The sequence below is a fragment of the Xenopus laevis genome, chromosome 8S (assembly GCF_017654675.1).
Source record: "Xenopus laevis strain J_2021 chromosome 8S, Xenopus_laevis_v10.1, whole genome shotgun sequence".
NCBI classification, from domain to species: Eukaryota; Metazoa; Chordata; class Amphibia; order Anura; family Pipidae; genus Xenopus; species Xenopus laevis.
Genome location: NC_054386.1, coordinates 11,034,249 through 11,057,035, shown reverse-complemented (window position 1 = coordinate 11,057,035; position 22,787 = coordinate 11,034,249). Strand labels below are relative to the sequence as shown.

The window sequence follows — 22,787 nt, the reverse complement described above, 5'->3', positions numbered from 1 at the left end:
AAAGTCCTTCACGGAAACCAATTTCTAAGACCCAAACCCGCATAATTTATCCACTGATTTGCTACTCAACCCAGACCCGCAACTGCCTTTTCCGCCGACCACCATCAAACAGGAAGTGATGTTGCTGCAAACCAGAAGTGACATCAAAAGTGGGTGAGCCCCCGCCTTACTTCCCAGCCATTCAGAACTCAAGCAGCTTTGTTTGTTTCCCTGTCAGCGACTGTAGAGATTTGTATTGGATTTTATTTTTGCCTTTACATCCCCTTTACTGTTTCCAACTCCAGCTGCAGGGACAAAGATCATGGAGCCAGATTTAAACAGATAAACTGGGATTCTATTTGGAGGATTATTCTGCTGCAGCCACTGGTTCTGCAGAGTTGGAGAAAGTTTGTATTAAACAATACAAAAACTATAAAATCCACATTAGATTACATGACAACACAGGACCCAGTGCAGTCTCTATATTCTAATTATTAATCAGTCTTGTTGTATCGGCTTCTAGCAGATATTATTTGACTTGTGCGGTTTTGATAATTTATGATGATCCCTAAGCAGCCCAGACCCCCACTGAGCATGTGCACAGTCTTGGTCTTGCAAAGATGTTTAACAAAGTTACAAGATGGTGACCCCCTGTGGCCAACTTTGAAAGCATTTGTAGCCTTATTCTATTTTAGACTACTTCCCCTTTAAGATTGAAAGTCACACACACACACTTTTGACAGGTCAATACAAGACCATTTTTAATTTTCTATCTTTAGTAACATTGCAACCGTCAAGAAAAAAAAAAATAATTCTAGGACACATGAAACAGATGGAAGACATTTCTACAGTGTTACTAAGCAGGTTGGGTCCCGGGGGTCTTGGAGTGTAGATATTTCATCCAATAAATTAGAAAGCATGGGCAATAAAGTGCAGTTATTTCTGTGTTGGGATGAGGTCATCGATAGACTCTCCCTTCTCCAGGCGTTTTTCCATTTCGACGAGGAGTTTAACACCATCAACCACCGTCTGAACCAGTTCAACCTCAGAGAACCCCAGACGATCAGCATTGGAGACATCAAACACTCCGCCGACAGCTGCAGTGTCTACTCCACCTAAGAAACGACAAATATAATAAAAACCGGAGAAAGAAGATCAGCAGTTGAAGGGGTTCGCACTAACAATACTGTTGTTAGATGCTTGTTTAAAGGAGAAGGAAACCCAGTCGGCGCAAAAACCCTCCCCCTCCCTCGTGTTGCTTCCCCTCCCTCCTGGCCTACCGGTCTCGCCGTCTACGGAGTTCACTGACGCCATCTTCTTCCACGCGATCTTCTTCCTGCTTTGACCGGCGCATGCGCAGTAGGAGCATTTAGATGGTATGGATCTACTGTGCATGCGCCAAAAGTCACGAAAACTTTGCGACTTTTGGCGCATGCGCAGTAGATCGTACCGGCGAAATGCTCCTACTGCGCATGCGCCAAAATGCCGGTCAAAGCAGGAAGAAGATGGCGTCTGTGAACTCCGTAGACTGGACCTGCGCAGAAGGGTAAGTAACAAGTTAGTGGCATTTGCCCAGCAAGACAGGTAGGCCAGGGGGGGAGGGTTTTTGCGCCGACTGTGTTTCCTTCTCCTAAAAGTCATTGGTACAGGAGTTTCTGCATGGCTGATGCATCCTCAAGGAAACAGTTAAATTATGAAAACTATCTGTACAAGCCACTTTGAATCTTCATTCTAGTTGATGTAAAGTGTAGATTTGTCATATTTCCAAGGAGGAAGTGTAAAGCATCCCCTTTAGCATCCCCTTTAGCAACCCATAATTGCGAGGAGTTTGGGCTCCTTGTCCTTCAGAACTGAAGATCTACATTGAAAGAAGCAGCTTTTGTCAAGCTCAGCCAAAACCACATATTCTTATACAACACTTACCTGTTCCTCTCTTCTGTAGTCTGAGTCTCTTCAGGATTTCACCAAACTTCTCATTCTTACTTAGATTTGGCAATTTAATGTGGACGCCAGCCCTGAGACCAGTACCAAGGTTGGATGGACAGGTAAGAACATAACCAAGATGCTGGTTCCACATGAATGCAGATCCTTTGTTCTTGAAAAGAGTTTCAATCTAGGGAGAAGATGGTTTTGGTTTTAGGCGACAACAGAAAAAAAAAAACCATAATCAAAGAATAAAGCTTGTTGAATGTAGCTTCTTAAGTGTTGGATCTACAATCGAAGAACCATGTTTAAAAAAAAAAAAAAAACACCCCAAAAACTAAATTGTTTATGTATTTCTAAAGGATGAATAAGCACATTATTCACCACATGTAATTGTCAGCATCACTAATGAAGCGACTGAATGGGCACATTGGCAGAGACACACTCCGTTTCGGGGGGGAGATTAGTCGCTTCTTCGGGGCAACTAAACTCAACGAACTGCCTCTCGTTGGATAGAATCTAAATCGCCAGCGGGGTGGCACTCAGAGTGGTTCGTTTTCTGAAGTTTCCTCGTGAGGCATCTTCGGGCGATTTTGGAAAACAAAGCCACACAGCCGGCGATTTCGATTCCAGCGGGAGGCAGTTTGGGGAGATTAGTTGCCCCAAAGAAGAGGATATTTGTCGCACGCCCGAATCTGAGCGTGTGTCTCTGCCCTAAGGATGTGCAAACGCTTGCAGAAGAGTCGGTGATGTGAACATTTTCTGGACCTTCGTTAATCTTGACGTCACTAGATTTTTGGATTAAAATGCTTGTCCTTACTCTGAACACTTACTGCACAGTTCAAACTCGTTCTGTAAACAAACTTCACACAATACCCACGTTTCTGGAGCAAGAGTTTTTCACACACAAAACTATCAATAGGTGCAGTGACAAGAAGTGATCATTTGGGCCGAGCCATCTGACATGTTTAACAGATGAATGTGGGTTTGAAGAGATCAGCTAAACTCACTATAAAAGTTTAGTGGTGGAAGAACAAAGGTCTGGGGCTGTTCACAAATATCAACATGGCAGGTTTAAAGATCCTCTCAGTACTGGTTGGCCTGGGGGCTACAGATGCTTTAGAACAAGTGGCTCGGCATGTGGGGTTGCCAGATGAGCAAGTCCACACATTTCATAGCAGCAAACCAGCACCCGGCAGATGACAGTTGTAGTAGGGAGTGTATGATCAGATGACCCTTGTGAGATTTCCACATAACAGCAAAGGGAAAACCAGTCTCATATAAAGGGTTAACATGCTAAATGGATAGCCTTTTGTCAGAAAACTGAACTAAATATTTAACAGTTTTCCCTAAGACTAAGGAAAACTATACCCCCTCCGAACAATGTAGGTCTCTATAAAAAGATATTGCATAAAACGGCTCATGTGTAAAACCTGCTTCATGTAAATAATCCATTTTCATAATATACTTTAGTAGTATGTGCCATTGAGTAATCAGAAATAAAAAATTGCCATTTTTCTATCACCTCCTGGGATCGTATGATTCACTGTGCACACAAATCATACAGGTTAGGTCACATGAGCCAATTAACAGACAGAGTTAGGTCACATGAGCCAATTAACAGACAGAGTTGTGTCTTGTTTCCACACTTCTTCCTGTTACAGTTAGAGCTGCAGTATTTCTGGTCAGGTGATCGGAGGCAGCACACAGATCACGAAATGGGGGTTTAAGGCAAGAGATGGAAAAGGGCAATATTTTCTTAAATATATATTCCAGTTTGGCAAGATTCACTTAATTTGATATAAAATGTTAATTTTGGAGGGTATAGTTTTCCTTTAAGTTTTACTGCTGGTAGCAAGTGCCATTCTGCCTGCATGGGATAAAAGGCAGCCATGTTTTATCACATTTCATGGCCACCATCACTTGCCAACAGTATTTTTGTGTAAAAAAAGTTCCGAGTGTGAGCTCTATTAGCCTACAATAGGTGCCTTGTAATAATTACACACACACAGCCAACTGGACAGGCTGAATAAGAGGGATAAGGCCGTTCAGCCACTTACTTTTGTCAGGCCAGTGCAAAACCTCTTGAATACTTCCTTCATGTTGCCACCCTTTTGCATGGAGATCACACGAAGATGGTCTTCCTCATTGATCCAGACAAGGAAGGTCTTGTTGTCGTTGTGCCTTGATTTAAAAACAGGTTCGTTTAGGTTATTAGCAACAGAGCCGGTGACAGATCAGCTACAACTTCATGTGGCAGTTAACTGTCCTGAGGAGAGTTCCTAATGCTACTCTGGACTATAAACGGCAGATTTCATGATCTGCTACTTCCAGAACTCTAGCCTAACCATAGACGTTAGATGTGGTATTCATTACTGGACTTTAGGGATACTGTCATGGGAATAAAAATGTTTTTTTCAAAACACATCAGTTAATAGTGCTGCTCTAGCAGAATTCTGCACCGAAATCTGTTTCTCAAAAGAGTAAACAGAATTTTTTATATTTAATTTTGAAATCCTAAATGGGGCTAGACATATTGTCAGTTTCCCAGCTGCCCCCAGTCATGTGACTTGTGCTCTGAGAAAACTTCAGTCACTTTACTGCATGTTGGGCATGATATTACAACCCTCCCTTCCCCCCCCCCCAGCAGCCTAACAGAACAATGGGAAGGTAACCAGATAACAGCTCCCTAGCATAAGATAACTCCCTGGTAGATCTAAGAACAACATTCAATAGTAAAATCCAGGTCCCACTGCGACACATTCAGTTACATAGAGTAGAAGAAATAACAGCATGACTGAAAGCAGTTCCATCCTAAAGTGCTGGCTCTTTCTGAAAGCACATGACCAGGCAAGATGACCCGAGATGCACCTACTCACCAATATTACAACTTAAAAAAAAAAAAAAAAAAAAAACTTGCTAGTTCTGGAATTAAATTTTACATTGTAGAGTGAATTATTTGCAGTGTAATTTGGAAATAAAAACGACATCATAAAAATCATGACAGAATCCCTTTAACTTATTTCCTGATGGAGAAGTCTAACCGTAATACCAAGCTACACTAAATCACTGTTTAACACTAGTGTAAAGCAGCCAACACATGCAAGCTATAGCTTTAATAAATCGGCATAAACAAAGCAAGAAAACGGCCTGTTCTAGAGAGGCATTTACAATCTCAGGCATCTGTATATAAACCAGAGTACAAATTAGAGGACATACCAGATTCCTCTGGCATCAGGCCAGTCCCGGGCCATTCCAGAAGCCAAGAGGAGAGGAGAAACTGGCTTATCAAACAGGAAGTGGTCATCGATAAGCTGCTGCTGCTCCTGGTCAGTCATGCTATTCAGAGCGTAGTATTTGCCTTTTAGGTCCCCGTCCAAGCTAGCAAGTGCTGGGAACAAAACAGAAATGATTAAATGACCCTCTCACATATGAAAGTTAATATACATTTGGCAGATTTGAAATGTATAACGATTTCTCGGCTTTTAACGGTCTGACTAAATTCTTTCACAATCCTTATGAGTGGTTGGTTGTAAGCCAGGAATAACTTTCTGCTTAGTCTACAGGGAGGGACCAACGATCTATTGCATTATTTACTATCACACAAATTAAATCTGTAAAGTACTCTAGAGTAACCAGATTTCAGATTCTGATGAAAAAGAAAAAAAAAAAAAAGTTTAATACCCATGGTTCCAAAATCAGCACCAATAAGAGTTTGTGAGCAGCCTGCCCTTTAAATAAACTTTTAGTATGATGTAGTGTGATATTCTCAGACAATTTGCAATTGGTTTTTATTATTTGTGGTTTGAGTTATTTGGCTTTTTATTCTGCAGCTCTCCAATTCGCAATTACAGCAATCTGGATGCTAGGGTCCAAATCACCGTAGCAACCATGCACAAGAGACTGGAATATGAATCGGAGAGGCCTGAATAGAAAGAAGAGCAATAAAAAGTAGCAACAACATCAATTTGTAGCATTTGTTGTTTTTTTTTTTTAATGGGGTCAGTGACAGTTGAAAGTTGGAAAGAGTTTTAAGAATGTAAATAATTTAAAAACTATGAAAAATCATGACAACCAACTTAAAAGTTGTTTAGAATAAGCCATTCTATAGCATACTAAAAGTTAAGTTAAAGGTGAACCACCCTTTTAAATTTCAAAGAAAATATCCAGGTTGCAGGGTTCTCAATAATGCTCTTAAAGCAGAACTAAACCCTAAAAATGAATAGGGCTAAAAAGGTCACATTTTATATACTGCACCAGCCTAAAGTTTCAGCTTGTGTATTTACATTCAGTATATACCAAAAGCCCTTGGGGACATAGCCACATGCAGACTGATGTGATTTCAGAAGTAAATGACTTCCTTAAAAGGTTTCACCAGATGAGAAGAGTCTGCATTCGTCAGCATCAGAATGCACCAAAGCATGAAGTGTGACCTGCACTCCTCCAGGTACAGTCAGAGTAAAGTGCTCTGCTAAGTGAACATTACAGAAACTGCATTCATGTACCTTCTATTGACATCTTTTCAATTGCGCGTCTTTCTCCACGGCTGCAGTGAGGTGGGAGGCTGAATCCGCGAATACTCCTTCCAGTTCTGACACGAGAGCTGAGTACGTAGTTTGGGTCCAGATCATCACCTCCCTGATTAGGAAAAGGTTTGGTCAATGAAAGGGATATTACCCCCCCCAAAACGCATCAGTTAATAGTGCTGCTCCAGCAGAATTCTGCACTAAATCCGTTTCTCAAAAGAGAGAACAGAATTTTTTATATTTAATTTTGAAATCTGACATGGGGCTAGACAGTCAGTTTCCCCAAGTGCCCCCAGTCATGTGACTTGTGCTTCAGTCACTCTTTACTGCAAGTTGGAGAGATATCATACCCCCCCCCATCCTCAGTAGCCTAACAGAACAATGGGAAGGTAACCAGATAGCAGCTCCCTAGTAGATCTAAGAACAGCACTCCATAGTAAAATCCAGGTCCCACTGTGACACATTCAGTTATATTGAGTAGAAGAAACAGCCTGCCAAAAAGCAGTTCCATCCTAAAGTGCTGGCTCTTTCTGAAAGCACATAACCAGGCAAAATGACCAGAGATGCACCTACACACCAATATTACAACTAAATAAAACACACTTGCCGATTCAGGAATGACATTTTATATTGTAGAGTGAATTATTTGCAATGTAGTGTAATTTAGAAATAAAAACTAAATCATAAAAATCCCTTTAAGTAAAAGCATTCATTTAAAAAAAAAAAAAAAAAAAAAAAAAAAAAAAAAAAGACTTGCAGCTCCTCTCTATCTCCGAGCAGCTCATACCTTCAGGTTTTCAGAATTTAAGTCAGTCTTGTGCTGATCTGTTGGCTTGTAGCCGCCATGTCTGTCCTCAATAATTGGGTCAAAGAGCTCCTTAAAGACTTCATAAGATTCTTCATCCCCAGCAACACATCCCACTGTCATAATAAAGGGATGGCCTACAAAAGCGCAGTACAAAGATAGTCAGAAAAAAGGAGGTACATGAATGTAAACAAACCCCCCCCCCCCGTACTCAAATGCAAGTTCTTCTTCAGTGAGGGAGTTCTGTAACATTAACAAATAATTGCATCCTACATATGAGCAGGAGCCTCTCTATGTCCTGTATTTGTAGCTTAAGTTTGTATAACCCATACAGCTCTGCAGAATGTTGGCACCTTACAAATACATGCAATGCAAAGCACATAGGGGCATATTTATCAAAGAGTGAAGTTAGAGATCACCAGTCCTCTAGTGTGAAATTCCGCCACTCATTCATTTCAATGGGATTTTTACCAATGGGTGAAAGCGAAAGTTCATCCTTTAAAAAAAAATAAATTATTGAGAGGCGGAATTTCACACTGGTGGACTGTGGTGATCTCTAACATGCCACTCTTTGATAAATATACCCCATTGGCTTCTCATGACACTGAAAATGTTTATACACTTTAGCCAGCTCTGTGCAAGCAAAGTGCAAAAACTATATAAAAATAAATAAAAACAAACCAACTAGGAAAGGGGTTCCCGGCTGCTGCAGAGTGCCATTTATATTAGAGGGATGGTTCACCTTCCAAACACTTTCAGTTCAGTTGTTTTCAGACTGATCCCCAGAAATAAGACTTTTCAATAATTGTATTTTTTTTTTTTTTTTTACTGTTTTTCCAAAATCTAAGTTTAAAGTTGAATGTTCGTGTCTCTGGTGTTTGAGTCTGGCAGTTCAGTAATTCAGGTGCAGATTCTGAACTGTTACAATTTTGCAACATTTAGTTGATACATTTCTCGGCAGCATCTCTGGAGTATTAGCAACTATTGTATCAATTCTGCCTTTAATGAAACCCAGAGATTCTGCTCAGCAGGGACAAAGATAACAAATGTATCAACTTAAAACAGTTTACAGGGTCAGCGACCTCCCCCCCCCCCCAGAGCTGCTTTAGAAGGTGAAAAATGACACTTTAATATTAGAAAAAACAGTGACACATTGAAAATACTTGGAAAAAAGTTATTTCTGGTGATCTATCTGAAAACAACTAGTTGTTTGAAGGTGAACAACCCATGTAATGGAGAACTAAACCCTTAAAATTAATATTGCTTAAAAATGCCATGTTTTATATACTGAACTTGTTGCACGAGGCTAAAGTTTCAGCTTGTCAATAGCAGCAATGATCCAGGACTTCAGACTTGTCACAGGGGGTCACCATCTTGGAAAGTGTCTGTGACACTCACATGCTCAGTGGGCTCTGATTGGCTGTTGAGAAGCTAAGCTTAGGGCTCGTCACTAATTATCCAGCAGAAAATGAGCTTCCCTGGCTGTAATATAAGCTGATGCTACAGGTTTGCTGATTATTAAATTCTGATGCTAATTGCACTGGTTTCTGTGCTGCCATGTAGTAATTATCTGTATTAATTACTAATCAGCCTTATATTGTGACATTTCTATTCTATGTGTACTGTATATTGTGAGTGGGTCCCTAAGCTCAGTAAGTGACAGCAGCACAGAGCATATGCAGTGAATCAGCAGAAAAGAAGATGGGGAGCTACTGGGGCATCTTTGGAGACACAGATCTTTACTGCTAAAGGGCTGTGGTTGCCTTGGGCTGGTACAGAAGCTCAAAACATAATGTACAACATTTCTAGCCAATTCTTTAGTTAGGCTGTAGTTCTCCTTTAAGGGAGTGTTACATCATGCTTCTCAAAGGTGGGCAAAATTCAACACAAAAGTTAGATTCAAACACAACACTAGACCATCAAACTAAGGTCTAGGAAAAGGCATTCTCTTGGTTATGTAAGACAATACGGTGCTTTTTTTATTTTAATTTTACCAGGATTATCAACCCCAGTCTGAATGATATCATCCAGGGTGAAGCCACTGGACGTGATCCTGCTTCTCAGTTTCTTGTACATATCCAGAGTAAGCACCTTAGCCATGTGATTGTTGTGTGAGCTCAGATCGGGGAATTCTTCTTCGGTGGACAACCTCTTAATAATTGGTTGCGCCATACTGATAATGCTAGAGGGAAAATAAAATACTACACATGTTAGAATCTGCTCCCCCTGATCAAAAGAAGTGCTAGGACGACAATGAGAAACCTTTGGTCACAATGCAATAAAGAACTATAAAGTATTATAAGCGATTCCTATCCAGAACAGTTGACTTTGGAAAGACCAGGATAATCTTTTGATGCAGCAGCCAGAGCACTTCCATTAATGAGGGAGAACAGATGGCAAAGTGGATGAAGAGATTTCCATCATTTTACCTGGGTTGTCAACCCCAGTTTGAATGACATCATCCACGGTAAATCCACTAGGCGTCTGTTTGTCCCTCAGTTTCGCGTAGAGCTCCGGCGTCAGCACCTTGGCCATGTGATTGTTGTGGGCAGACAAATCCGGGAACTCCTCCTCCACGGAGAATTTGAGCTTCAGGGCGTTTAGAGCGTTACCGGAAGGCATGATTGTACTAGACTGAAAAAGGACGGGGTGGAAGAGACAGGTAAAGGCATTCGCCCTACATAGAAGTACATGACCTTCACATGTATGACCTTAAAGGGATACTGTCATGGGGAAAAATGTTTTCAAAAAGCATCAGTTAATAGTGCTGCTCCAGCAGAATTCTGCACTGAAATCCGTTTCTCAAAAGAGCAAACAGATTCCTGACATGGGGCTAGACATATTGTCAGTTTCTTGGCTGCCCCAGAGTCATGTGAATTGTGTTCACATCAGTCACTCTTTACTTCAAGTTGGTGTGATATCAAACCCCCCCCCCCCCGCAGCCTAACAACTAGGAATGCATTGAATCCACTATTTTCGATTTGGCGGAACCCTTTGCGAACCAAATCCTAATTTGAATATGCAAATTAGGGGTGGCAAGGGGAAAACATTTACTTCCTTGTTTTGTGACAATAAGTCACCCGCCCCTAATTTGCATATGCAAATTAGGATTCGGTTCGGCCGAATCCAGCTGGAAAAGGCCGAATCCCAAACCGAATCCTTGATTCGGTGCATCCTTAGTAACTACAGAACAATGGGAGGGTAATCAGATAGCAGCTCCCTAACACAAGATAAGAGCTGCCTGGCAGATCTAAGAACAACACTCAATAGTAAACACCCATGTCCCACTGTGACACATTCAGTTACATTGAGTAGGAGAAACAACAGCCTGCCAGAAAGCTGTTCCATCCTAAAGTGCTGGCTCTTTCTGAAAGCACATGACCAGGCAAAATAACCCGAGATGCACCTACACAACTAAAAAAATACACACACACACACACACACACACGCTGGTTCAGGAACGAAATTTTAGATGGTAGAGTGAATTATTCTCAGTATAAATTTCAAAAATTAAATAATTTAGAAATAAAAACGACATAAAAATCATGACAGAATCCCTTTTAGATGATTGGAGGCATTTGGTTAAGGTTAAAAAATAAATAAATAAAAGTATTGTACAAAGCCCTAAACCTGTCATTTATAAATATATCATTTTGTTACAATTTATACAAGGCAAATTATTTTTGTAGAGTTGCCGATGCAAAGCAAACAGGAGGATGCTAGAAAAACTGGTTTATACTGTTTAGCACCATTGTTAGCCACCATACCCTTCTTCTTGACCTCTAGCTTGTGCTCTTAGGCTAAGGCCACACTAGGCGATAGCGCCGCGATTTGACTCGCGGCGACTTTTCGCCGCGACTTTTAATCCGCAATCGCTGGGGAAACTTTTGCGCTGGCGTCTATGGGGAATCGCGACAAATCGCCAGCGTAAAAACACACGCGGCGATCTTTTTTCTATTGTCGCTCGAAATCGCCTCGCGATCGCCTAGTGTGGCCTTAGCCTTAAGAGAACACTTTATAACCCTGTGTTATGTAAGACGGATAACAGATGAGGGACAACATTAGCAAAATTGCATTCTCCCCAGCTGCAAGCATCAGTAATAAGTATGGCATCCCGTAGGGACTATGAAATACTACAGAAAGGCAAGTTCAGTGGCAAGTGTGTGAATAACGCAGACAGGTGACACTAGCCACTGGCTGTATCATTTGCTCAGGAACAGCCACTGGGTGGCCCACTTGCACTATGAAGCCAGTTAACCCTCCAATGGCTCAAGAAGAACAGAGCAGGATTTCATACGGTTATATTGCATTTTATATGCTATACATCTGGTTACAAGATGTAAAGGAGATCTATGTGAGGAATGACAAGCATAACTAGCAGCCTTCCACGATTGGGGCCACAGCTCCTCCCCATGCCTCTTCATTGAAGGTTAGAGATTTAAATGAATAATTCAGCACAGTCCCCAGATAATTCTGCCCTTATAAATGTCCATTTCCTATGGCTCATAAGCAAATAGCCCAGTGCCATTCTACTTGTACCCAGACCCCCCCATATCCAGATCCAAATGGTTTAAAGGGATACCGTCATGCAAAAACATGTTTTTTCTCAAAATGCATCAATAATGCTGCTCCAGCAGAATTCTGCACTGAAATCCGTTTTTCAAAAGAGCAAACAGATTTTTTTATATTCAATTTTGAAATCTGACATGGGGCAAGACATATTGCCCGTTTCCCAGCTGCCCCCAGTCATGTGACTTGTGTTCTGATAAACTTCAGTCACTCTTTACTGCAAGTTGGAGTGATATCACCCCTTCCCCCCCCAGCAGCCTAACAGAACAATGGGAAGGTAACGAGATACCAGCTCCCTGGTAGATCTAAAAACAACACAAAGTCCCACTGAGACTGATTCAGTTACATTAAGTGGAGATATAACAGCCTGCCAGAAAGTAGTTCCATCCTAAAGTGCTTGCACAAGTCACATGACTGGGGGCATCTGGGAAACTGACACTCTCTCTAGCCCCATGTCAGATTTCAAAATTAAATATAAAAAAAATCAGTTTGCTCTTTTGAGAAATGGATTTCAGTGCAGAATTCTGCTGGAGCAGCACTATTAACTGATTCATTTTGGAAAAAAAACATGTTTTCCATGACAATATCCCTTTAAATCAAGGCAGGCAGGGGCAATGCAACCTACATGAGTCCTGAATAAAAGAATCTGTAAAGAGGTGCCTCCATTGCCCAAACTAGGGACACACTGAGAGGATGGATGTAAGCCCCTGATTCAATGGGAAGTCAATAGAAACAACTATATTGCTGAAATACAACTCCCAACATCTCCAGTCAGCCCAATTCATTCTGTAGTTAGCAGCTGGAAGGCTGCAGGATAGTTATATGCCTGGATTATACAATACAAATTAAAACATTATGTATAATCCTGTTTGTGCCCCTGCCCATGTGATAGTTAAAGGCTCAGCAGTTCCAGGATAAAACTGATAAAGCTGAAATAAGAAGAAGCGAGTAGAGGAGCCGGGGCATGAGATGCTGAAGGAGCCGCCATCACCGCAACGCCCTGTGGGCAACGTGGAACGTGACATTTTCCAAGGACACGCGCTTTACGCCTCAGTGACGCACAGCTGCTGCTCCATTAGAAATGACCCGCTTCCGACCCAAAACCACAACACACACACTTTCAATTCACTGAACCGTATCTGAAACGCGGCTTCCCTCTAACTCCTCTTGCCCCAAACGCCATCACTGCAGCGGCTTACCTCAGGCTTAATTGATTGACGATGCAAACTGGAAACCCTTGACCTCTCCTCAGGACCAGCACTTGCCCCAGACCTGAATGGATGTGTGAGAGAAATGGACTTCCCTCGCCTTTATATAGTGTATCCAGCCTGCCTCGCCATTGGCTGATATTTATATTCCATTCATTGGATTGGAGCGTTGGCCGAGGGAAGAACCAGCACCGATCAATCAATAGACATCCATTTTTCCTCAAGCCTTGGCTGCGCTGCGTGGAGTTCTACTGAGGGTGAACGCGCGTTGCAAGAAAATGTGATCCTACAGAGATTCCGTCAGTACAGGGGCGCCAAAAAGGTGCAAATCTGTGGCAGTGAATAATAATATAGTAAAGTGTCCCAGGCGCGAGGCTTGTGTTTTGGACTTGTTTAGAGAATCGCATACATTTTATACAGTGACAAATAATAAGAAAGGGTCGGCGTGACACAGACTGTAAGGCATTGTAGTAGCTTTGTATTTACTTTCCCTCACTGAAATATTTGACATTATGGAGCATCTGCTCATTCTATGTAACAAAATGCTCTTTATCAGGGCTGGAAATCTCTTTCAATTTAAGGGCAGAGACACAAGCTGCTATTTCGGGAGATTAGTTGCCCAGCGACAAATCGCTTCTTCGGGCAACTAATCTCCCCGAACTGCCTTCCCGCTGGCTAGAATGAAAATCGACGGCAGGGTGGAACGATTCGTTTTCCAAAGCCGCCCGAAGTTACCTCACGAGGAAACTTCGGAAAGCAGAAGTGATCCAAGTGCCATCCCGACTAGTGATGTGCGGGTCAGGGTTTCCCTGACCCACACCCGACCCTAACCCGCCCTGCTACAACCCACGTCCGCCTGCCCCCGCTTCCGGGGGTCCTTTTATAGACCGTCGCCCCGCCGATGACGTCAAAAAAGGGGCGAGCAGAAGCGAGACTATAAAACCGGAACCCAGAAGTCGGATGCCGGCATTTGAAGGTGGCAGGCGGGGAGAGCAGGAGAAGGGCTCAACCCGCACCCGCCCGCAACCCGCGAGGAGCACTGCGAGGTCGACCCAAACCCGCCCGACCCGCGGGTATCGGGTCGGCCCGCACGTCACTAATCCTGACGTTGATTTAGATTCTAGCCGGCGGGAAGGCTTTTCAGGGAGATTAGTCGCCCATGTGATAGTTAAAGGCTCAGCAGTTCCAGGACAAAACAGATAAAGCTGAAATAAGAACAAACGAGCAGTGGAGCCGGGGCATGAGATGCTGAAGGAGCCGCCATCACCGCAACGCCCTGTGGGCAACGTGGAACGTGACATTTTCCAAGGACACGCGCTTTACGCCTCAGTGACGCACAGCTGCTGCTCCATTAGAAATGACCCGCTTCCGACCCAATCCCATTAAACAACACTCTGGCTCCTGGATGTTCACAAGCACTTCTTCTAGGGTTTAAACAAATACACAATGGGTGGAAGTGTATAATGATTTCCCACTGTAGGGTTTGTAGGGGTGCAATTTGACAGTGGCGGAACTACCGGGGGAGCAGGGGGTGCGAGCGGGCCAGGGCCCGCATCCCCTCAGGGCCCCCCGACAGTCCGCGCAGTTCGCGCGCTGCTGCGCGGCGCATATTCCCGGACAGTTTCTGGGTGTACGGAGGGGGGCGGGGGCCCGGCTGCGCGTCCTGCGCCAGGGCCCGCCCCCCTCTAGTTACGCTTCTGCAATTTGAGGCTCAGGCCCATAACATTTTATTCATAAATATAACGATAGTAGAGCCATCAAGGACTGCTATAATTAGCTATAGGCCAGGAACTAAGAAGTAGGGATGCACCGAATCCACTATTTTGGATTTGGCCGAACACCCGAATCCTTCGCAAAAGATTTGGCCTAATACTGAATCCGAATCCTAATTTGCATATGTAAATTAGGGGTGGAAAGGGGAAAACCTTTTTTACTTCCTTGTTTTGTGACAAAAAGTCACACAATTTCCCTCCCCGTCCCTAATTTGCATATGCAAATTCGGATTCAGTTCGGCCTTTTGCATTCTGAATATAAGGTAGATTTGCAATCCATGAGCTGCCTTGTCTTCAGTTCTAGTGCACTCAAGTTGTATAAAAGCAAGGCTTTGCAAAATGAAGAATTGAAACTTTAGAGAACCCAGCATCATTGTAAGGAGACAATTCACAGAATCCCTAATGATACAGCGAGAATTGTGCCAGAGAACTGACTTGGTGCAATGGAAGTTCAAAATCAATGTACCATATAATGACTTTATTTGTTGCTGAAATAACCTTAAAAGCCAGTCATTGTGTATTGCCTGAACATTGGTTGAAATCAGTGTCGGACTGGGACACCAGGGGCCCACCAAAAACCCTTAGACCAGGGGCCCACTCTAAGTATTATTTTCTTCCTCTCCTCACTCAACCTCTATTCTCCTAGTCTCTTTTCTTTACATACTATAACCTATTATTCCATCTATTTAGCCTCTTTATTCTCATAGAAATAGGCAATGGCCATGAAATAAGCCAAATGTTTAGAAGCAGGAGGGCCCACTGACACCTGGGCCCACCGGGAGTTTTCCTGGTATCACGGTGGGCCAGTCCGACACTGGTTGAAATGCACTGCTGTTGGTTTCAAGTGCTATTCTGTCTTGACCTCTGTCTGTATCTGATTGCCACCTCCTAAGAAGCTCTGAATGATTTGTATTGCCTTCCCTGACCTTTGGCCTGTTTTGACTTTGCTGACTTTACTATTCCTTGATTTTGGTCTGCATCTGCCAAATCACTGTCCTAAGTATGGTCCGTGCTCCTCTGCAGGACTTGCCAATTGCAAGTCTTCAAAAAGGTTTTGTGGAATATATGGTTCTGCCATGCTCGGCTCATGTATCCCTTTACTAGGGATAAAATAGTGAAATGGCCTCCAACATGTAAGCCAAATGCTATTTAACTCTGGGAAGAGATAGCTTCCTTCTGCAGGTCTGTTTGGCCATAGTCTATTGTGTTTACTTTAAGTCTAGGTATGTATCACTAGTGACAGCTTCATAGATACCCAGTTATTTTTTTTTTTTTTGTAAATATCTTTGTTAAAGGGTTGTTCACCTTCAAAGACTTTTTCCAGTTCAGTTGATTTCAGATAGATCACCAGAAATAAAAACTTTTTACAATGAGTTTCTATTTTCTATTTGTGACCGTTTTTCTAATATTGAAGTGTGATGTTTTATTTTTCACCTTCTAAAGCAGCTCTTGGAGGGGGGGTCGCTGACCCTTTAACTGTTGTAAATTGACACATTTAGTTGCTACATTTGTTATCTTTGTCCCTGCTGAGCAGAATTTCTGGGTTTCATTAAAGGCAACTGTTAGAATTGATACAATAGTTGCTAATATTCCAATGATACTGCTGAGAAATGTATCAACTAAATGTAGCAAATTGTAACAGTTCAGAATCTGCTCCTGGATCACTGAGCTGCCAGACTGAATACATTCAATCCTGAGACAGCAATATTAAACTTTAAACAAAAATTTTGGGAAAAAGGAAAAAAATAAACATGGAAAGCAATTGAAAAAAGTCTTTGTTTATGGTGAACGATCTGAAAATGGCAGAACTGAAAAAAGTGCTTGGACGGTGAACGACCCCTATAATATATAAAGTATTTATTGTATGGTAAACACATTTATTTTGTTACTGTATGCACTTACTTTAGGGGGGTTATTTACTAAAATTCTAAAATTTCTCTCTATTTTCTTTAAACCACTTCAACCAAACTCCCATCCAAATGTTACCGTATTTATCAATAAATTTACTTGAAAAAATCTGGTGCGGATAAAAAAAGACTTGATAAAATTGTGAAAAAAATCTGAATTTAAAATTTTTTCAGATAAGAAGCCTGAAAACTATGATTTTTTCCGGATTATTGTCCGAAAACCACAACGTTTTGGGATTATTATATGAAAGCCAGCACAGATCATGATGTAAAATATGATATAAAAATGCAATGGGGAGGGGGTAGATTGGTTGCCAGCTGTTATCTGGTTACCTTCCCATTGTTCTGTTGTTAGGCTGCTGGGAGGGGGTGATATCACTCCAACTTGCAGCACAGCAGTAAAGAGTAAATGAAGTTAATCAGAGCACAATTTACATGACTGGGGGGCAGCTGGGAAACTGACAATATGTTTAGCCCCGGGTCAGATTTCAAAATTAAATATAAAAAAATCAAATGGTGAACTCCACTGATAAATATGATTCTAGAAATACCCTAGGGACGAATAGAACATGGGTGAGTTTTTCTGTGGTGAGTTCTAATCTCACATTTTGATAAATCTGCCCCTGTAGAAATGTATTTGACCAGTTATATATTATTATTACTTCCCCTGCTAGCAGAATTGTTTGCTTAGTCTTATAATGTTCCATTTGAATGAGCCTAAACTTAGCCAAAATACGGGATTCTAGGATCTAGGCACTTTCCTCGCAATGTCAAGCAATGACAAGAATGACGTCCCCCCTGTGCGATTCGGAACTGGCCCCACATGCCTTGTAAAAGAAAGAGGCTTGTCTTGCTGGAGAGCTACAAATTGTGGGTCTTTGCTTTTATGTATGGCTGATGAAACTTTTTTAAAAAAAAAAAATTCTGAAGCTAAGCCAGTTGTTAGCTGTATCCAACATGAGCATAATCCGATAGTTGGTCTGGTCTCAGTGTGGTCTTATTATGTTGGTTGAGCATAAAGTATTCACTTGTTTCCTTTTATAAAAATGATAATCCAGCTTCTGATGATATATTTTACAGTGGTCCACTAGCCATGAACATGTCAGGCCACTGGCTGGTGAGTCTGATATTCCTTTTGCTAATGAGTTTCATTGTATCACATTCCATAGTGGCGTAATACAATCCAGGGTCAGAGGGCTCCTTAAATTGGGATCTTCAAATAGGAAAGGGAAAAGGTCCTTTGCTTCCAGTTTCTGATATATAATACACAAAGCAGGTGCAGAGAAGAACTGGGTATTCCTTGTATTATGCAAGCTATGACATTCCAAAGCCAAGGATGACAAATTGGAGCAGTCCAAAGGAACCCACAGAATTGCAAATAATTCCTAATCTTCATTGTTCACAATTCCTGGATTTGAGTTTTTCTTGGGAGAGCACCGTGTGTGTTTATTTGCATATTTTGCTGTATATCTAAAATGTGCTGTAATAAAACAGTTGGTGCCGAATATGAATAATTTAAGTGGCACTTATTTGCTTCCATAACATGGTCTCTGTGCAGAATGTTGATAGGCATAAGGTGCTACTTATATCTTTAATAAGGGTTACTGATTACAGATTTTCCCATAGTCACAGTGCATGTATCATAAGTTAAAAAATCCTTGAGAAAGGTCCCCATGTGGGACCGAAAACGTCGGATTAAAGGGATACTGTCATGGGAAAATTTTTCTTTTCAAAATGAATCAGTTAATAGTGCTGCTCCAGCAGAATTCTGCACTGAAATCCATTTCTCAAAAGAGCAAACAGATTTTTTTATATTCAATTTTGAAATCTGACATGGGGCTAGACATTTTGTCAATTTCCCAGCTGCCCCAAGTCATGTGACTTGTGCTCTGAAAAACTTCAATCACTCTTTACTGCTGTACTGCAAGTTGGAGTCATATCACCCACCTCCCCTTTCCCCCCCAGCAGCCAAACAAAAGAACAATGGGAAGGTAACCAGATAACAGCTCCCTAACACAAGATAACAGCTGCCTGGTAGATCTAAGAACAACACTCAATAGTAAAAACCCATGTCTCACTGAGACACATTCAGTTACATTGAGAAGGAAAAACAGCAGCCTGCCAGAAAGCATTTCTCTCCTAAAGTGCAGGCACAAGTCACATGGCTGGGGGCAGCTGGGAAATTGACAAAATGTCTAGCCCCATGTCAGATTTCAAAATTGAATATAAAAAAATCTGTTTGCTCTTTTGAGAAATGGATTCAGTGCAGAATTCTGCTGGAGTAGCACTATTAACTGATTCATTTTGAATTTTTTTTTTTTTTCCGATGACAGTATCCCTTTAAGATGTAGTTATTTTGGAAAATAAAAGAGATTTGTTTTCACCTTCTACACAGTGTGTGCTGATCCTCCATATACAATATATATATATATATATATATAAACCAAGCAAATGGAAAGCACATCCATAAGTAAAGCTATGAAACCTGGGTGCCAGTCCGTGTATCAAATATTAACTGCAAAAACTGACAGCACTCCAAGGACAATTTCCAACACGATTAAGTCAAACAAAGTGGAGGCTTATTTGAGTCCAACATTTTGGTTCCGCACAGGAACCTTCGTCAGGGCAAAAAAAAAAAAGCCTGTGGCAAAAAAAAAAACATATAGTGGTCTTGTGACTACAGTAAAATAAAGAAAAAACAGGCCAGGGCTAAAAGATAAAAAAAAAAAATGCCAGTATACAACTTATAGTAACTTGCCTGCAAAAATTCCCAGAGGTCTACCCCCTCTGATAACTGACCTTCAATTTCTAATTTATTTATAAAAATACTTATCGGCTAACACTATTAATATTTATGTTACATTTGTTTTGAAACTGCTTTCCAAGCGGCATCTACAGAGTCAAAATCTATTGTTGAACATTGGGCAACTGTATATGCTCTGTGTTTGCAGGGTCTTTCATTTTACATATGTATATTTATAATGCAAGTGCACCTGATCCCTTTCTCTGGAGGTTGAAAACGGACACTAACCAGCGAAAATTCGCCCGCGATGGCTTTGATCACATCACAACACTTCGCCAGGCGAAAATTTGCCAGGACAACGCTAATTCACTAAAATGCAAAGTTGCGTCCAGGGCACCAAACGATGGCGGGAAGTTAAAGTTGAATGGACTTATATGTTGCAGCAAATACATTATATTACACAAGCCCAGGGAACCTTTATAAAATAAAATAGAGTTTTTATTGCCCTACACATGAGCCCAGTGTATAGTTTAGGTGCCATATGTTAGGAAATATAGGCCGGGTACCCTAAAAAAAATGATGCTCTTTTGCAGCCTATCACCCTGAAAGACTGAAAAGTCACCAGCGTTTTTTGGGACTTTTCAACTTTTTGAAATTTTCAACTTTTTTTTGAGGAACTCCTATCTACTCTATTGCACTTTGCCTGGTCTGAGGTGGCGTAGGCAAGTCTGACGCAAGAGGTAACGTTCAGTAAAATCTAGGGATGCACCGAATCCACTTTTTCGGATTCGGCCGAACCCCTGAATGCTTTGCAAAAGATTCGGCCGAATACTGAACCGAATCCGAACCCTAATTTGCATAGGCAAATTAGGGATGGGAAGGGGGAAACATTTTTTACTTGCTTGTTTTGTGGCAAAAAGTCACCTGATTTCCCTCCCCGCCCCTAATTTACATATGCAAATTAGGATTCGGATTGGGTTCGGCCGGGCAGAAGGATTCGGCCAAATCCGAATCCTGATGAAAAAGGCCGAATCCTGGCCGAATCCCGAACCGAATCCTGGATTCGGTGCATCCCTAGTAAAATCTGCATCTTAGTGAATTTGTGTAGTTACGTCCAGAGCAAAAATTTGCCTGGTGTTAGAGTCTATCTCCTTCGCTAGCAAATTGACGCCAGCACCCGTTAATAAATCGGCAAAGTACCGAAATGACGTTACGCTGGCGAATTTAGTCACTTCGCCCTTTGCCCCTCTGTATGAAAACTGATGTTTGTGCAATGCCTACATTGTTCCAGGATTCTCACAATCTGCTCTTGCATTTATGCTGTGTCCTATACATGCTATCATTCAATTTCTATACATGCTATCATTCAATTTCTATACATGCTATCATTCAATTTCTATACATGCTATCATTCAATTTCTATACATGCTATCATTCAATTTCTATACATGCTATACATGCTATCATTCAATTAGAGGTTTTCTTTAATTACTCCCAGGCATACTTGTGCTTTCCCTCTTCCATGTGTGCCGCTCAATCCCTCTTTACATTAAAATTTCTTTCTTCTCCCCTAACACAAGTACAGATTCACTTTCCTCCAATGTGAAAGACCAGTGATACTATTCGTACAGGTGTAACCGGAGAACAGACAGGCAGATGCATTTCAGGTCATCGTATACTCACTAATTGGAGGTGGAAAAGGTTTGCAGGGAATCCCAGTGCTTGTATCATAAAGTCCCTCTCTCTTTATCTGCATTTTTCTCTGATGATACAGCAATTGAACTAGCACAGTCAGCCATTTCCCCCCATGATTATCAAACTTCCCATCTGATTTATAGAAGCTGGATATCTTGTTCCTATTAAAGGGGTTGTTCACCTTCCAAAAACTTTTTCCAGTTCAGCTGTTTTCAGCTGAAACGCGTAGGGCAGCATAGATGGACGGTGGGGGATGTAGCCCTTATCCGCTCCCCACGTAGACAGGTAGAATTGGGAACAGGGGCGTGGGGCTTTTGCTATAAGGGAAAGGGATTTTTTACTTGGCTAACCCCTAACTTTTTTTGCAAACTTTTGGCACCTGTTCTTGGGTGCTTCATGCACATTGAGCGATTTTTGGCTCTATGATTCCATTACCTTCCACCTTGTGCTTAAGGTTTTAATTATATGTTTTTTTATGGTCACTGACCAGCACTATCCATATGTCTATGGAGTAGTGAAGTTGTTTGAATTATACTTGGTTTGCTGTGTGGGCATGGCCCAATGCGTTTTGTAATTGGTTTTAATTGTTACAATTAAAAGTGAAGTTTTAAGTGTCACGTTAGCAACCCTGTTGTGCCTAATTGTCGCCTAAACTGGTTAGCAGTGGGGAATGAGGAGGGGGGGGGGTGTCTATCTATTAATACACCTCTTATTTCCTTTTCCTCTCTCCTGTTTTCTTTAGTTTTGATGTTTATCGATTCTAACCTGCAGGCTATGTATTTACAAGACTGTCAATTACTGATTTAGGCTCCTTTCCTATATCTTGTCTACTTTTCCCAAAATTGTAATGTCCTTGTCGTTAGTGTTTCAGTCTGTCAGCTCAATGATCCAGGAGCGGACTCTAAATTGTTACAATTTGCTACATTTAGTTTATACAGTAGTTGATACATTTCTCAGCAGTATCTTTGGAATATTAGTAACTATTGTATCCGTTCTGAAACTTTAGGCTGGTGCAATAAGTTCAGAATATAAAATATGGCATTTTTAGCCACATTCGTTTTTAGGCTTTAGTTCTCCTTTAAACTGATGTGATGAAATTCGGCTTTGTGTTTGTTAATAGCTACGGGATTAGGAAACTAAGTAGATCACAGATGATTTTAAATAAATCCCTTACATGATTCCGGTTTTCTTGTTGTTTAAAAAACGTGATGGATCATTAGACGATACGCTGTCGCTAGAGAGCACATTACAATGTAGGTGTCAGTGATGTGTAATAAGTGGATGTATTTTTCACTCTCCTATTCTGCAGCTCGTGGCACTAATATAGATCCCAACCCAGCTGCTAGGTCCTGTTCCACACAGTAGCTTTGCAAGGGATATTTCATTTGGAGAATGGCCTAGCATTTACAAGCTTCTTGCTAAGCTGTTGTTCAAAAAGCTTACGCAGGGCACGTGATCTTGTGCTTCACTTGAGGTCACAGATGGTATCTCAGTAAAAGCAACAGTACATATTGTTAAAGGAACAGTAACATGTGTTTTAAAATAATACAAATATTATGCAGTATTGCCCTGCACTGGTAAAACTGGTGTGTTTGCTTCACAAACACTACTATTGTTTATATAAATAAGCTGCTGTGTAGCAATGGGGGCAGCTATTCAA

At 41.5% G+C, this 22,787-nt stretch overlaps 1 protein-coding gene across 2 annotated transcripts; it reads right to left on the bottom strand.

Annotated features, from left to right (window-relative positions):
• Positions 1 to 713: 713 nt before the first annotated feature.
• ckb.S (creatine kinase, brain S homeolog) lies at positions 714 to 13,235 on the bottom strand. Of its 2 annotated transcripts, none has more exons than XM_041574756.1 (8): positions 13,002 to 13,235; positions 9,663 to 9,867; positions 7,216 to 7,370; positions 6,408 to 6,540; positions 5,122 to 5,293; positions 3,963 to 4,086; positions 1,903 to 2,092; positions 714 to 1,094 (listed from the first exon to the last, which is right to left on the bottom strand). In XM_041574756.1, the coding sequence occupies exons 2-8, from the start codon at positions 9,853 to 9,855 to the stop codon at positions 916 to 918; spliced, it is 1,146 nt and encodes a 381-aa protein (XP_041430690.1). In that variant the 5' UTR covers positions 9,856 to 9,867; positions 13,002 to 13,235; the 3' UTR covers positions 714 to 915. The 2 variants fall into 2 exon arrangements, with proteins under 2 accessions (XP_041430690.1, XP_041430692.1); XM_041574758.1 differs by lacking the exon at positions 9,663 to 9,867 and adding an exon at positions 9,228 to 9,415 and having other exon boundaries at positions 13,002 to 13,123.
• Between the last annotated feature and the right edge of the window lie 9,552 nt (positions 13,236 to 22,787).